The sequence below is a fragment of the Dermacentor albipictus genome, chromosome 1, assembly GCF_038994185.2.
Source record: "Dermacentor albipictus isolate Rhodes 1998 colony chromosome 1, USDA_Dalb.pri_finalv2, whole genome shotgun sequence".
NCBI classification, from domain to species: Eukaryota; Metazoa; Arthropoda; class Arachnida; order Ixodida; family Ixodidae; genus Dermacentor; species Dermacentor albipictus.
The window spans coordinates 283,955,314-283,969,112 of NC_091821.1; the positions used below are offsets into that span (position 1 = coordinate 283,955,314).

A 13,799-nucleotide genomic window follows, 5' to 3' on the forward strand; every position below is an offset into this window, starting at 1 on the left:
TTTAGACACAGTTGTGCAGTTCATGATGGACTGTGGTTCAATGTGAATTTAAGCAAGATATGCAGTGTGCGTAGAGAAGAGCAGCGCGACAGTGCCCTCGAAGTTCTGCGAAAGGAGTTTCCCGAGGAACCTTGTGTGGCTGATATGTCCGTGTACAAGTCATGCAAGGACTCTGCTTGGCGGGAACTTGCCCCAGCTAAGGAAGACGAATGGCTATCATCCGAAACCGTCGCATCTGCCTAAGCTGAACGACGTCGAGTAACGATTGCACTGCGCCTTCGCCTAATAAACATTAGGCGCCTGACGAGTTTAAGCTTGGCTTGGGTGGGCGAAAGGAGCGCTAACAGCTCTGCTGTTTCATCAGTCTTCGCGACGTCTGTGATGCTGGTTAAATTTTTTTTAGTCGTGGTCACCAGTCGGCAAGACAGAAAGTAGTTGCGTTATTTCAATGACATCGACAGCGATACGTAGAGAACAAGTTTAAAAAGTTACCTGAACTTTGTTGCTTAATATCTCCGGCTCGGACCGTCTGCATTCTTATTATGGCTCCCTTTCCTATATTTGACCTCGAAGTTGTATTCCTACAAAATAAGACTCCATCTCTGCAGTCTCCCGTTTATTCCAGGACATTCGCTTCAGCCATGCAAGGGGGCAATGGTCGCTCTCGATCGTGAATTTCGTGCCTTGAATATAGCATCCTAGGTCTTGAATGGCCCATAATATGCACAAACACTCTTTCTCCGAGGTGCAAAACGCCCGCGGTGTAAGTTTTCGACTGAGGTACATCAAGAGATGCTCTTGACCGCGTTCGTTAAGTTGGGCAAGGACGACACCACGGTTGCCGGACTGGAGAACGAATTCTCTGCAAAAGTCTGGCGAAACAAGCACATGCCGTGAAGGCAAAGCTTTCTCCAGGTTGTGGAAAGCCTCTTCCCTATCGGCGCTCCAAGTGACCCCTCCTGCTTCACGCCTCCGGAGGCTGTCAGTTAGCGCACTGGCAAGTTAAGGATAATTTGGAATCTAGTGCTCTTAATACCAGGCCATTCCCAGAAATGACCGCGCAACGTTTTTTTATTGATCTCGGGAAGTTAGCTATTGCCACCCCTTTGACGTTCTTGGTTCACGTTTTCCGTGTCTTATTCCGTGCCCCAAATACGTGACGTGGGCCTGGCCCAACTGATACTTCTCGGCTTTAACAGTGAAACCCGCCCCTCTAATTCTCTCAAGCTCTGTTCGGGTACACTTTGCAAATGACACGGTACCGAATAACGAAGGTAATTATCCAATAAGCGGATTTATTTAGCTATAGCTAGGCTAGAGAAATAAAAACTGGTGAGGTAACAAAATTTTACCGTGCTACAAATAGTCAGTTGTCTTTATTATGACATCAGCTACAACTTGCGTGGGTGACATATCTGGGATATGAAACTTACACTCTCTCATGCCATTCCCCTTTAATGAGGGGTCTTGCTGCAAGGAAGCGTTTGTTCAGCATCCTACTGAACGCGTCGCCGGAACTCGCGCGAGCAGCTAGATGCTGCTCGTGTGGGTGGCGGCGGCCGAGAGACACGCGGTCGCAGTCTTGTCGGAACACTGTCGTTGCTCGCTGGCAAGTGAAGAGCATACGTTCATTCGCGAACACCTCTCGCGGGCTGCTGAAAGAAATTGGCCTGGCTTCGCTGTCAAGAAGCTTGGTTCGTTGCGGTATCGGCGTCTTTCTTCGTATATGTATGGTGTGGTTGCATAATTCATTGCAAGAGTTCATTAATTTTTCACTGTACTATGTACCTGCCGTATGCCCGCCTGTATGCTCTCAATCGATGGCGGCAGCATTTTAAAGAATAATAATGACAAGATTGCGATAATACGTGCTATACCTTGTTTTGCAACTGCAGTAGCCGACTTATGTTCGAATATGTCTTGGTACCCGATACTCAATGGCTACAGTGCATAACTTGAGAAATAAACGACTTATAAATTAATATTTCAATTTTTGACGGAATTAAAGTTAATCGATTTAATATTCCAATGATCCTGGAACATTTGCTCACAAAATGGCTTGTGTATTGATCCCATGAGTTATTTTTGTAAATGATGCCGAGACAATATCAAGATTAGTAGAACCAAGTATAAAAGGCGGTACTGTGCCCAGTACCTTGTTTCATTCCTTCTTGGCCTGAATATAATAGCCAAGAAACCTCTTTTGTAAGCATGCCGTCCGTTATGCTATCAGAGAATGATGTGTGCTTTCCATCGGGATCCTGTATGAACACGCGCTAGACTTGTGTATTGATGTTTATCTTGATTTTAATGCTTGACAACCAGCATTTATTGCAAAAGAATTAAATGTATCGTTGTTAGTGTGCCATGTGGTGCCTGGGACCATTTGCTGCTACATTGAACAAACTAACCCAACAATACGTTTTGACCAGTAATAATAGTGTTCAAAGCAAAGAAAAGTGTTCGGCTGTATCTGCATAGCTAAGAGTTTCAAGTATTTAAACGCACTTATCGTGTTTTGTTCCATGCTTAGCGAGCGTGAAAGGGGAAGTACAACTTTTGCAATGCAAAGTTCGAGCACTCAGAGCGTCATGAAAGAGTCATTAACGAAGTTGGGTGGTGCTTCTGCTGTGAGGTGTCGCCAAGAATAAATTTACTTACCTCTGGAGGTGTCAACCTTGTCCTGGGAGTCCAAGACAACTCCAGCAAGCAATAGATGGCCCTAGAATAGTGATGAAAACACCCAGTGCTCCATAATTATGCGCAAACTTCGCAACGGGAACAAACAGCGTATTTTCGCATAGAACGTGCTTAGAGTAGCCACAGCCGTGCCGTTTAAGAAAAACATCACAAATTTGAGCACTTGTTGGTATGAACTCACTTATGCCCCTAACTTTGCGTAAAGTTACTGATATATTGGGCAAGCACTTCAAACTGTATGCCACAGCGACAGTACAATGACTGCACGATGACAACGGCACGACGTGACAGTGAAGCAGGACGACGCTATACGACAAATGACCAAGCGGCACAGACGGCAAGTCAGCGCATGAGTGGAGAAAACGGCAGTTGCATCTGTGTCCTATAGTAATTGGCGCATGAATCCCGATATGACGACGCACAGTAGACTAACGGACGGAAGAAGGAAACCCTGTTTTAGAGTAAAAGAAACAAATTAAACCATGCAGCATTATCCCGTTTTCTAAGCTGCCGTATAGTATTCCCTTGAAAATTGGGGCCAGGATGCAAGACTAGCCTGTAGCAAGGTAGACATTTGGGCGAGTTAGCACCGTTCCAGGGGAGCGCAATCAACGCATACGAACCGTTTCCTCCAGATCTTGTAGTTATAGTAGCACAATTGTTTCTTTTAATGACTTGCTATAGATATATATGTACGATGTAACGGCATCTCTATTGGGTATTTCTAGCTCCAGTATTATGTAACATATTTCATTCATGTATTTACCAGGTATTTGCTAGAAACCTCGACTAGGATCTTTTTGGTATAATTTTTTATATGAGGCTGATTTTCTTGTATTTCTAAAGAATTGTAACCTCGTGGCTCTTCGTGACGATGCCACATATGTATTATCGGTTTTTAGACAGCATGGAAAAGGCCTAACATTTGCCCATGAGCTACCTCAAGACAATTATTTACAGTTTTCAGAGATTTCCGCTAAATCTACACATTCGTGCTGGATGTACAACTTGGTTAAAATACGTTGGCGGGCTAGTTGGTTTGAATCCATGATAGAATGTACAAGCGCGACTGAACGAGGACGTAGAAAGAAGCGTACGCACAGTGTGTGTCTCGTTCTACGTCGTTGTTCACTTGCGCTTACGCATTCTATCATGGATATACAACTGCCGTGCATGTAAGGACCTCCTGCGTTATGATTCTGCTCCCTCCAAGACGGTGACAAGAGCCATTGCGACGCTTTGTCTCCCTTTAACGAAGTCGTGTCGGTACACCACGGACGACAGTCTCCATTTACACATCTTGAGGCTGGCTTCAGCCGGCTTTAACCAGTGCGTCCGAAGCTGTGATCAAGAAGTTGAAAGGAGGCGGGCGTCCTATCCCTGCTTTCGCCACAAATCTTTCGTTAGATCGCATGAACAGCCCACTTATGCGTCCGCGGCGTGCCTGAGCACCTTCTTTCCGAGGACTGCGCGATCCTCCTTGGAGCCGCCGCCCTTGCTGCTGTCGGTGATGTAGAAGGGGTGGTAGCGAGCCGAGTTGCTCGGGTCCACGCCGCCCTCGACCACGAACGTGTACGTCTTGCCGCGCTCCACGTGCAGCACCGGAATGAGCTCCTCGTTGATCCACCACGAGATGCCCCAGCCCGATTGGCCGGTGACCTTTTCGTAGCCGCGGCTGCCACCGGTCGGCCCGATCTGGGCGCGGAACGTGGTGACGTTCAAGTTCTTCCAGATGTTGCGCCCGCCAAACACGGCCCGGCCCTCGGGGGGCGCTGGCAGCACGGGGGCGAGCGGCGGGCAGTTGCGCTCGGCGTTCCGGTTGAACTGCAGGAATACGTCATCTGCACAGTTCCAAGGCCTGACTGTTATCGCTTTGTGCTGACACCTAATTAGCTCCAAATAAACGTCAAGTAAATAATAATTCGCTCCTATTAATACGCCATCAAGCATTGAAAGCAACTACAACTGTGTTTTTCGATCCATCGTGTTTTTGAGTGAGAGCGTTTCATGAAATTTTCATTTAGTTGTCCCTGTATTGGCTGAGAAATTGTATTGGCCAGGCTGACTTTGGCTAAACTGCAAATGCGGATGGCGGCTCGCGTCGCCTGCTAGCTATGACATGTGCGCGCTTATGGCGTGCTATCCCCCAAAGCCTGTTTGTTCCATTGAGGTAGCGCACTCATAAATGTCATTTTAATGCATTCTTGCCGACCGTTTTTCCTGCCACATCTGCATAAGCATTTTTCTGGTCTAATTCAGAGCAGTTTACGAATGCGGGACGATACCGAAGGTAGTCAAGTTTCGGCTCTCGACCGCTGTCGGCTTCCCGGAAAAGCGCGCCCGGGTTCTTCCACAAGTGGCGATTATTCCTGCGATCTGCCTGACTATTTTCGTATAACCTCTTTCGCGGTACTCCTGAATCAATTCAAAATTCTAAGATTTCTCCGTTGCTGGACAGAATGAAACACGGGTCACAAAAGTTGCTCAAGCACAGCAGCCCGACAATTAGCGCGCAACGAATGCCTCGCCAGAAGAAGCTTCTCGCCCGAAGAACGTAACCGTGCTCCCCGACTGGATCGCGGACCTTGAACGCCGCCGGATAAAATCAACTTGCTTCAGTCTAAAGAATCCTCCTAAACAACAGGCGGATGATTTTTGCTGCACATACGCCTAGCTTTGACACACGTTACAAGTGCAGTCGCCGATTCGTGAAGACACATTTTGTCACCAAACAATGCTTCGAATCACATCGCGCTCAACTAGGCTTGTGGCTGCCGGCAACGATATAAACCTGCGGTGCAGTTTTTGCACTGCAATAACCCCACACTTGTGGAGCGAACGATGCTTGGCGATCGTTCACCCGAATCGTTTCAACCTTGTTGCCGCTTTGCGCACGTCACATTTGTCGCCATCTTAAAGAAGAATTCTTGTGTTCGTCATTCCGCAATCTTCCACGAGACGAGCAGCGGGCGGAGCACTCGTGCCGCAGGATATACGTGTCGTCTTATGTTTTTCGCTTAGCGATTACGTGACCAAGCTCAGCTATGCCTAAGTTATCTTTTATATTATGTGGCGCTGATTCCGGTACGGAGAAATCATTGTACCGCGCTACTGAACTCTAGAACTAAGGTGCTTTGATTCTCTACTACAATAGGAAAGCGAAAATTCAGTATTATAGTGAGGATCATGTGTCAAGTGGCCAACGCTAGACGCAGCATGTCGTTACACTGTCTCGCTGGCGGCTACTGTAATTCACTCTTTCTTGTCTTCAAGTCGCGCAGCTGATTGGCATTCTGACGGTCCCGCTGTAGTGACGGTGAAGACCAGGACTGGGGCGCAACTGCGACTTACAAAAGGCCAGGAAAACAAGAACACCTAATGCACAACGATAGCGGCGAGCACGAAATCTGATCTGCGTGTCAAACGCGTCGGGTATGTGCTGAAACCACGATATGACTATCAGATACGCCGCAGATTGGATTAATTTTGACCAGCTGGGTTTTAGTTTAACGTGCACCGTGCAAGCAATGTACATGCAATGTGCGCGCAACGTACAAGGTGGGATAGTCCCAAACACTTGCAGCCGCACTTAAGTGTGCCAAACGAAATTACATTCAGAGCAAGGCATTGAATAATGACAATAATTCGAGACTGAACCACCAGCAGTTTATCAATGAATTTTTAAATATTAAATGCCAGGGACATATGACAAAAATTAAAACTGACACAAACACACTCCCATCGCTGATTTAGCGAATGCCTTCAATCAGTATTTTAGTAGTAATTTGCGATTCTCAAAGTAGATCCCCCCTGATCAGCATTCTCTCGCCACATTCATTCTTTCCACTTGCAGCCTACGAGTGCAGAGCAAGTTTTTCACGTTATGTGTTCATTTACGTCTACTAGAGCTGGCCTAGGCTGTGTTAACCCATCTCGTATCAAGCAAATTTCGAGTGAACTATCTCCAATATTGTTGTTGGCATTGTTAGTGAATTATTTAAAGTAGGCATATTTCGCAGGATTGCCCCTTCAAAGATAATCTTACGACCTTTCACGAAATTACGTCACATTACAAACACAGCAGGAGGAAATTCCCTCCCCCCAGTCCGAAACTGAACAGGGCTCAGGCTGTTATTTTCAGGCTTTTACAGACGAGATCCTACCTCACCCCGAGAGCGCTTAGTTGGATAGACCCCAACTTCCCGCAATCGTGCTCCAAATTCGGTCACGCGTGCTGCTCCTTCGACCACATGCTCTGGCTGTGCCGGTACAACGCGGGCTCCGACTTTCATAACAAGTCCAAGTGGGACGCCTTGCTGAAGAGCTCGGATTTCACAAACCAACTAAAGGCCATCCAGAGGGCCCGCGACGTCGCGGAGAGTCACCACCTCCCTGTCCTGTCGTGGGCGGAGCCACCAACTTGATCGGGGAGCCTTCTGTTCCCCCCAATCGAGTTCCTCAGGACACTCTAATAAAGTTCTTGTCACTGTCACTGTCAGGCATATTTCCAAATTCTCTGAAAGTTGGCAGAATAACACCTGTTGACAAAAAAGGTGATCGTGAAATTCTCGATAACTGCAGACCTTCTCTTTAGTTTTCCAATAAAATAATTCGAAAGCTTTTTATACACGTTTAATATTCTATTTAGCAGAATCGAATTTGTTGCCACCTAAACAGTTCGACCACGTTACTCAACCGCTTCTAAATTTAACCGAAAAATCATAGACAAAGGCTTGCTGGTTGGAAGCGTATCTACAGACTTAACAAAAGTTTTGACACCATTGATCACAAAATTATTACGCATAAACTTGAATATTACGGAATAACTGGTCCGCCCCTTCAGTTTATTTGTAGCTATCTAACCAATCGTACTTCACTTTTTCAGATTGATGGTACTCTCATCTACTGAGAACATAAATCACGGTGTTCCTCGGGGCTTGATCCTTAGCCCGCTGCTCTTTGTGCTATTTATTAACAACCTTTCTAATGTTTCGACCATTGCCAACTGGATCTTATGTCCTGATGCCACGACTGCTTTTACTTGCGCTAATAATGTCGACGAGCTACAGCGAAACGTTAGCGCTGACCTACAGAAATCCACTAAAAACAGTTTATGATTTTTCATTCTGCCCTCGACACTAATTTCCAAATATGTGTCTGTGTAAATTGAAAACAACTTAATACGAATTTCCGACAACAGAAAATTTCTCGCCTTAGTTTTAGACAGGCACCTGATTCTACCTTCATGCGCAATCAACTGTGTTAAAGATTTCTTTTTTAATACGTGCCACCATCAAACCTCGCTCATATTTTCAGCCGCACATCATTCGTTCCTTTTATCGCGCAAATATTCACAGTCATTTACCTTATCGCGTATTAGCTTGGGGCAAATTCATACTCGACACACCTCATCCAACTTCAAAGCTTACAAAATCAGGTGCTTCATCTCATGACTTTCAGTCATTCTTATCCAATACAATGCCACTTTATTGCAGCATGAACATTCATCCTTTTCACCGGCTCTTTCAGTTTAGGTTATCAATTGTGGTACGTAAATTATTTCGTAACATTGTACATATAGATGATTTTGCCGTTGAAACTTTTGTAAATACTAATATTACGAGGTCCTCTGAGCCTGATAACCATCTTTTGCCTAAAGTGCGCACATGCTAGGGAACCTCCACACTAGCGCGAACCAAACAGCACAATTCTATTCCACATTTCCTTAAAACCATCGCTCACAGAGCATGTACTGAAGGACCATATTGAGAATAATTTTATCGGCCACCGCAATTAGATGGTAGCGAAGTGAAACAACGTCAGTGTGCCCTGCACTGGGTGCACGAACCCCACGTGGTCTCCCACCACGGCGTGCCTCACAATGAGATGGTGGTTTGGGTGCGTGAAACCCGGGAATGTAATGAATCATTTTATGCAACTCTCTTCATCCTTGCAATTGGCTTTTGTGATTGTAATAATGATGCTTGTTATATTGCTTCCGTTACTGTTGTATTGGTAAATGGAACTGATTAATGTTCTAATGAGGCTTCCCGTAAGATTTCAATGGATCCCATCGCACGTAGGAATTGAAGGAAACGGAAAAGTTGACGCTCTTGCACGCCTAGCGCGCACTTGTGTCCCAAAGCTGAGAGCGCCAAACATTTTTCCGAACTGTAAGGATGCAATACGCAATCACTTTAGGGCAATCCACAAGGCTCCAAGCCTGTGTGATCCGCGACGTTGGTGTGCCGGACTGCGCGCGCACCCCGGTTATTCGAGAGTGGCCCTTTCTGGTGTGGCGGCACTGAGCAATTCATTTGGCCACAGTTCGACGCAGAATGGTAGTGGCCGTATGCACAGGACCATTGAAGACGTCGTTTTCCTGGCGGGGGGGGGGGGTGGCGATCAGGAAGAGAGCGCGACTACTGCGGATTGCCTACCGGCGAGACACAGGACTCATCGACGCCTGATGATACACCCCTGATCTCAGCTCATAGGAGGCGCAGGTGGAACAATTGCCGGCTATGTATGCCAGGCTAAGCCCGCCTGCTGCAACACCACCACCATCCCAAAAGTTTTCTTCCCAATTTTTATTTACTGAGCAGCTTTATATTTTCTCTTTTTGCACTGTTTGCTTTTCTTCAATTTTACCGCTACCATTGCTTGATGACTTTCTTTCTTCCGCTTTGGTCATGTGTGGCAGTTCCTATAACTCTGAACTGCCTTTGTATTAAAAATATTGTATGGTCTGCTATGTACAACTGACGATGTTGGTGAATAAACCGGACACTTGAAAAAAGAAAAGCCTGAACCTGAACCGAACCTAAAAAAATTTTGGTTCGACACCCTGATACTTAATATATATTTTTTATTTAATCTTGCTATACCAACACAACGCGTTCCAAATTCGTATCGCTAACTGAAATCTAAATAGCGCGAAGTTGTGTCAATTCTAATGGCCATTTGAGTTGTCAGCCTTGTTTGGTGAAGTCTGTAACGTGACAAGCATGTGTTTCTTGTGGGATCGTGACTTTATGAATGCTAACACGTTTTGCTAGGCGGTGGCGCTAGTCAAACTGCGTTTAAATGACAGCTTGTTTTCTGGCCTTCCACACCACAGCTGTCTTCTTAACCGAACATTTCACATGTCTGTTGGCCTCCTTATATTCGGATACTTTATCTGCGGATCTGTGCTTGACCATCAGTGAGATCGCGTAGCCTGTCGTGCATCCATTCTTTTCGAATAAGGAATCGGTCCACTTCTCGCCTCTTGTCCGTCTGTTTTGCGTTAGACACAATGCGCCCACGACAACAAATAGCCCAGCTTTCTTGCTTTCCGGCCAGTCATACACTTGGTGAAAAATAACCATAGGTAACAAAAAAGGGCGCAAAATGGTAGAGATGCCTTCATTAACTCATCTAAACAAGGAACCAACCTCTCGTAACGACCATGGTGTGGTAGAGTACAGTGTCCGGCTGGTCCATGTTGGTGGGACCCTGAGCAGCAACCACCGCCACTCGGCCTGTGGTTGCGATGGTCTTGTCATTGCTGTCCGCTGCACAAAGAAATCAAACAGGACTTGAGGCGCGCACTACGAAGATAAGCAAGCGGAAAAGTGCACTGATGCGCTTGTCGGTGATGCGATGTTTGGAGCCGCGAAGGTGGAGCTACGAAGGCGCCCGCTGAGTGGCTGTTATTCCTGTGGAGCGGGGTGGCGCCGGCAAGCTCGTGCCATTATGCTGCCTAATGTCCTACCTATGTTAAAAAAGTAAAAAAAAACACGATGAATTCCCACAACCAAAGTTTCTGAACCCCTATTGTGCACTCTGTTTTTGTACGCCTCCTTTGTTTGTCGTTATCTTCCAATCTCCTCTTCATAATCTCTATTGCGGACATGTTTACTTTGCCCCTGCTCTCGCTGAACTGAAGGGCTTCAAGGAGACCACCACCACCACCACCACCACCACCACCACCACCACCACCACCACCACCACCACCACCACCACCACCATCATCATCATCATCATCATCATCATCATCATCATCATCATCATCATCATCAGCCTAGTTACGCCCACTGCAGGGCAAAGGCCTCTCCCATACTTCGCCAACTACCGCGGTCATGTACTAATTGTGGCCATGTTGTCCCTGCAAACGTCTTAATGTCATCCGCCCACCTAACTTTCTGCCGCCCCCTGCTACGCCTCCCTTCCCTTGCAATCCAGTCCGTAACCCTTAATGACCATCGGTTATCTTCCCTCCTCATTACATGTCCGGCACATGCCCATTTCTTTTTCTTGATTTCAAGTAAGATGTCATTTACCCGCGTTTTTTGCCTCACCCTATCTGCTCTTTTCTTATCCCTTAACGTTACACCGATCATTCTTCTTTCCATAGCTCGTTGCGTCGTCCTCAATTTCAGCAGAACCCTTTTCGTAAGTCTCCAGGTTTCTGCCCCATATGTGAGTACTGGTAACACACAGCTGTTATACACTTTCCTTTTGAGGGATAGTGGCAACCTGCTGTTCCTCATTTGAGAATGCCTGCCAAACGCACCCCAGCCCATTCTTATTCTTCTGGTTATTTCAGTCTCATGATCCGGATCCGTGGTTACTACCTGCCCTAAGTAGATGTATTCCCTTACCACTTCCAGTGCCTCGCTACCTATCGTAAACCGCTGTTCTCTTCCGAGACTGTTAAACATTACTTTAGTTTTCTGCAGATTAATTTTCAGACCCACCCTTCTGCTTTGCCTCTCCAGGTGAGTGAGCATGCATTGCAATTGGTCTCCTGAGTTACTAAGCAAGGCAGTATCATCAGCGAATCGCAAGTTGCTAAGGTATTCTCCATCAATTTTATCCCCCATTCTTCCCACTCCAGGTCTCTGAATACCTCCTGTAAACATGCGGTGAATAGCATTGGAGAGATCGTATCTCCCTGTCTGACGCCTTTCTTTATTGGGATTTTGTTGCTTTCTTTGTGGAGGACTACGGTGGCTGTCCAGCCGCTATAGATATCTTCCAGTATTTTTACATATGGCTCATCTACACCCTGATTCCGTAATGCCTCCATGACTGCTGAGGTTTCGACTGAATCAAACGCTTTCTCGTAATCAATGAAAGCTATATATAAGGGTTGGTTATATTCTGCACATTTTTCTATCACCTGATTGATAGTGTGAATATGGTCTATTGTTGAGTAGCCTTTACGGAATCCTGCCTGGTCCTTTGGTTGACAGAAGTCTAAGGTGTTCCTGATTCTATTTGCGATTACCTTAGTAAATACTTTGTAGGCAACGCACAGTAAGCTGATCGGTCTATAATTTTTCAAGTCTTTGGCGTCCCCTTTCTTATGGATTAGGATTGTGTTAGCGTTCTTCCAAGATTCCGGTACGCTCGAGGTTATGAGGCATTGCGTATACAGGTTGGCCAGTTTCTCTAGAACAACCTGTCCACCATCCTTCAACAAATCTGCAGTTACCTGATCCTCCCCAGCTGCCTTCCCCCTTTGCATAGCTCCTAAGGCTTTCTTTACTTCTTCTGGCGTTACCTGCGGGATTTCGAATTCCTCTAGGCTATTCTCTCTTCTACGATCGTCGTGGGTGCCACTGGTACAATATAAATCTCCAGTGGTGCCTAAATCGACCACTGGGCAGATATCTTCACATTCTAATACAACATACTCCATGGTTTCCTTAGCTTTACCGCAGCGAGCACATACTTCTTACTTCTTATCTCTCGCTTTATAAGTGCGTGTTCTAAGGCAGCCTGATCACGTTTCTTAATGTAACGAACTTCCCTCTGAGTTATCATAAATTGTTTCTTTCCTGATTTCATTTTCTCCTCTTAAGCAGTTACTCATATTCCAGCAGAACTTTTTGTTGGGCTAGTTGTTAGTAAGCGTTCGTCCGTGTCTCTTCTTGTGTCGTCTGTTTGGCACTTTAGTACATCAGTTACTCATGGCAGGTTTATTTTCTATTGCCGCCACCCATGAGATTATTTCAGCCTCTCTGATTTTCCGCTTGGCGTTCTTTGTTGCTCACCCTACAGGCCGCACACTTGCTGGTAAGCTTCCTAGTTCTTTTCCTCCACTGTGAATCAATGTTTTTCCGGTGCAAATGCCTGAACACTATCCCAGCCCATTTAATTTCTTCCATATTTCTCAGCCGTTCTTCATAATTAATTTTACTGTGAGCTTACCTCACTTCAAAACTTGTCCAGCCCTAATCAAATACGCTAACGAAACATTCTTATCAACCACATTACCATCTATGCTGATAACTAACGTGAAAAATTTTGGCACGTCATACATCCATCTTCTTATGATTCTATCACTCTTAACAATTGCTCTGGTAACCTTGTTCCGAAAAACCTATGCGCAACTCTCCTGACTAATAACTTTCTTAAAAATTTCTCGTGCACAGCTGAAATTCAACTTCCAGTCTTGAATGACTATAGCTTCTTAACTATGCCTCCAGTGACTATTGAAGTTCGCAGAGTTATTCGACTGATAGATTCATTGAAGATACATTCGTCACCTGGCTTTCATAACATCAGTGCTAAATTTCTGAAACACACCTGTTGTTAAAGTTCCATTATATTAAGCAAAATATTTGAACAATCGCTCAACACATCTACTGTTCCGTCAGAATGGAAAATAGGAAAAATTATTCCTTGGCATGAATCGGGCAATAAAACATCTCCTACGAATTATCGCCCGATATCATTAACCAGTACCTGCTGCAAACTGCTAGAACATATAATTTTTACTAACCCTGCGGATTTTCTTGAGTCTGATTCATTTTGTTTTCGCCATCACAACATGGTTTTGGAAAATCATTCTCATGTCAATCACCATTATTAACATTTACTCAGAAACTACATCAAATACTTGACCGTTCTTCTTTTCCCGATCGCATCTTCTTAGATTTTCCAAAGCCCTTGACAAATTGTGTAATAAACTATTACTTTATCAACTAAGCAAATTAAACCTCGATCATAACGTTCTAAAATGGACTGAGTCATTTCTCGTTAACCGTTCTCAGTTCGTAACAGCTAATGGTCATGACTCACCTCATAGCGACGTTCAGTCCGGTGTG

At 45.4% G+C, this 13,799-nt stretch overlaps 1 protein-coding gene across 1 annotated transcript in view; it reads right to left on the reverse strand.

The window, feature by feature from the left end:
- LOC139054423 (protein Skeletor, isoforms B/C-like) overlaps positions 1-13,799 on the reverse strand; it is a 455,133-nt gene that overhangs the window by 26,277 nt on the left and 415,057 nt on the right. The window contains exons 17-19 of the mRNA XM_070531374.1: positions 10,137-10,256; positions 4,153-4,541; positions 2,662-2,722 (exon numbers count right to left, since the gene is read on the reverse strand). Of these exons, the coding sequence (XP_070387475.1) occupies positions 2,662-2,722; positions 4,153-4,541; positions 10,137-10,256 (570 nt within the window). The remainder of the gene's footprint in view (positions 1-2,661; positions 2,723-4,152; positions 4,542-10,136; positions 10,257-13,799) is intronic.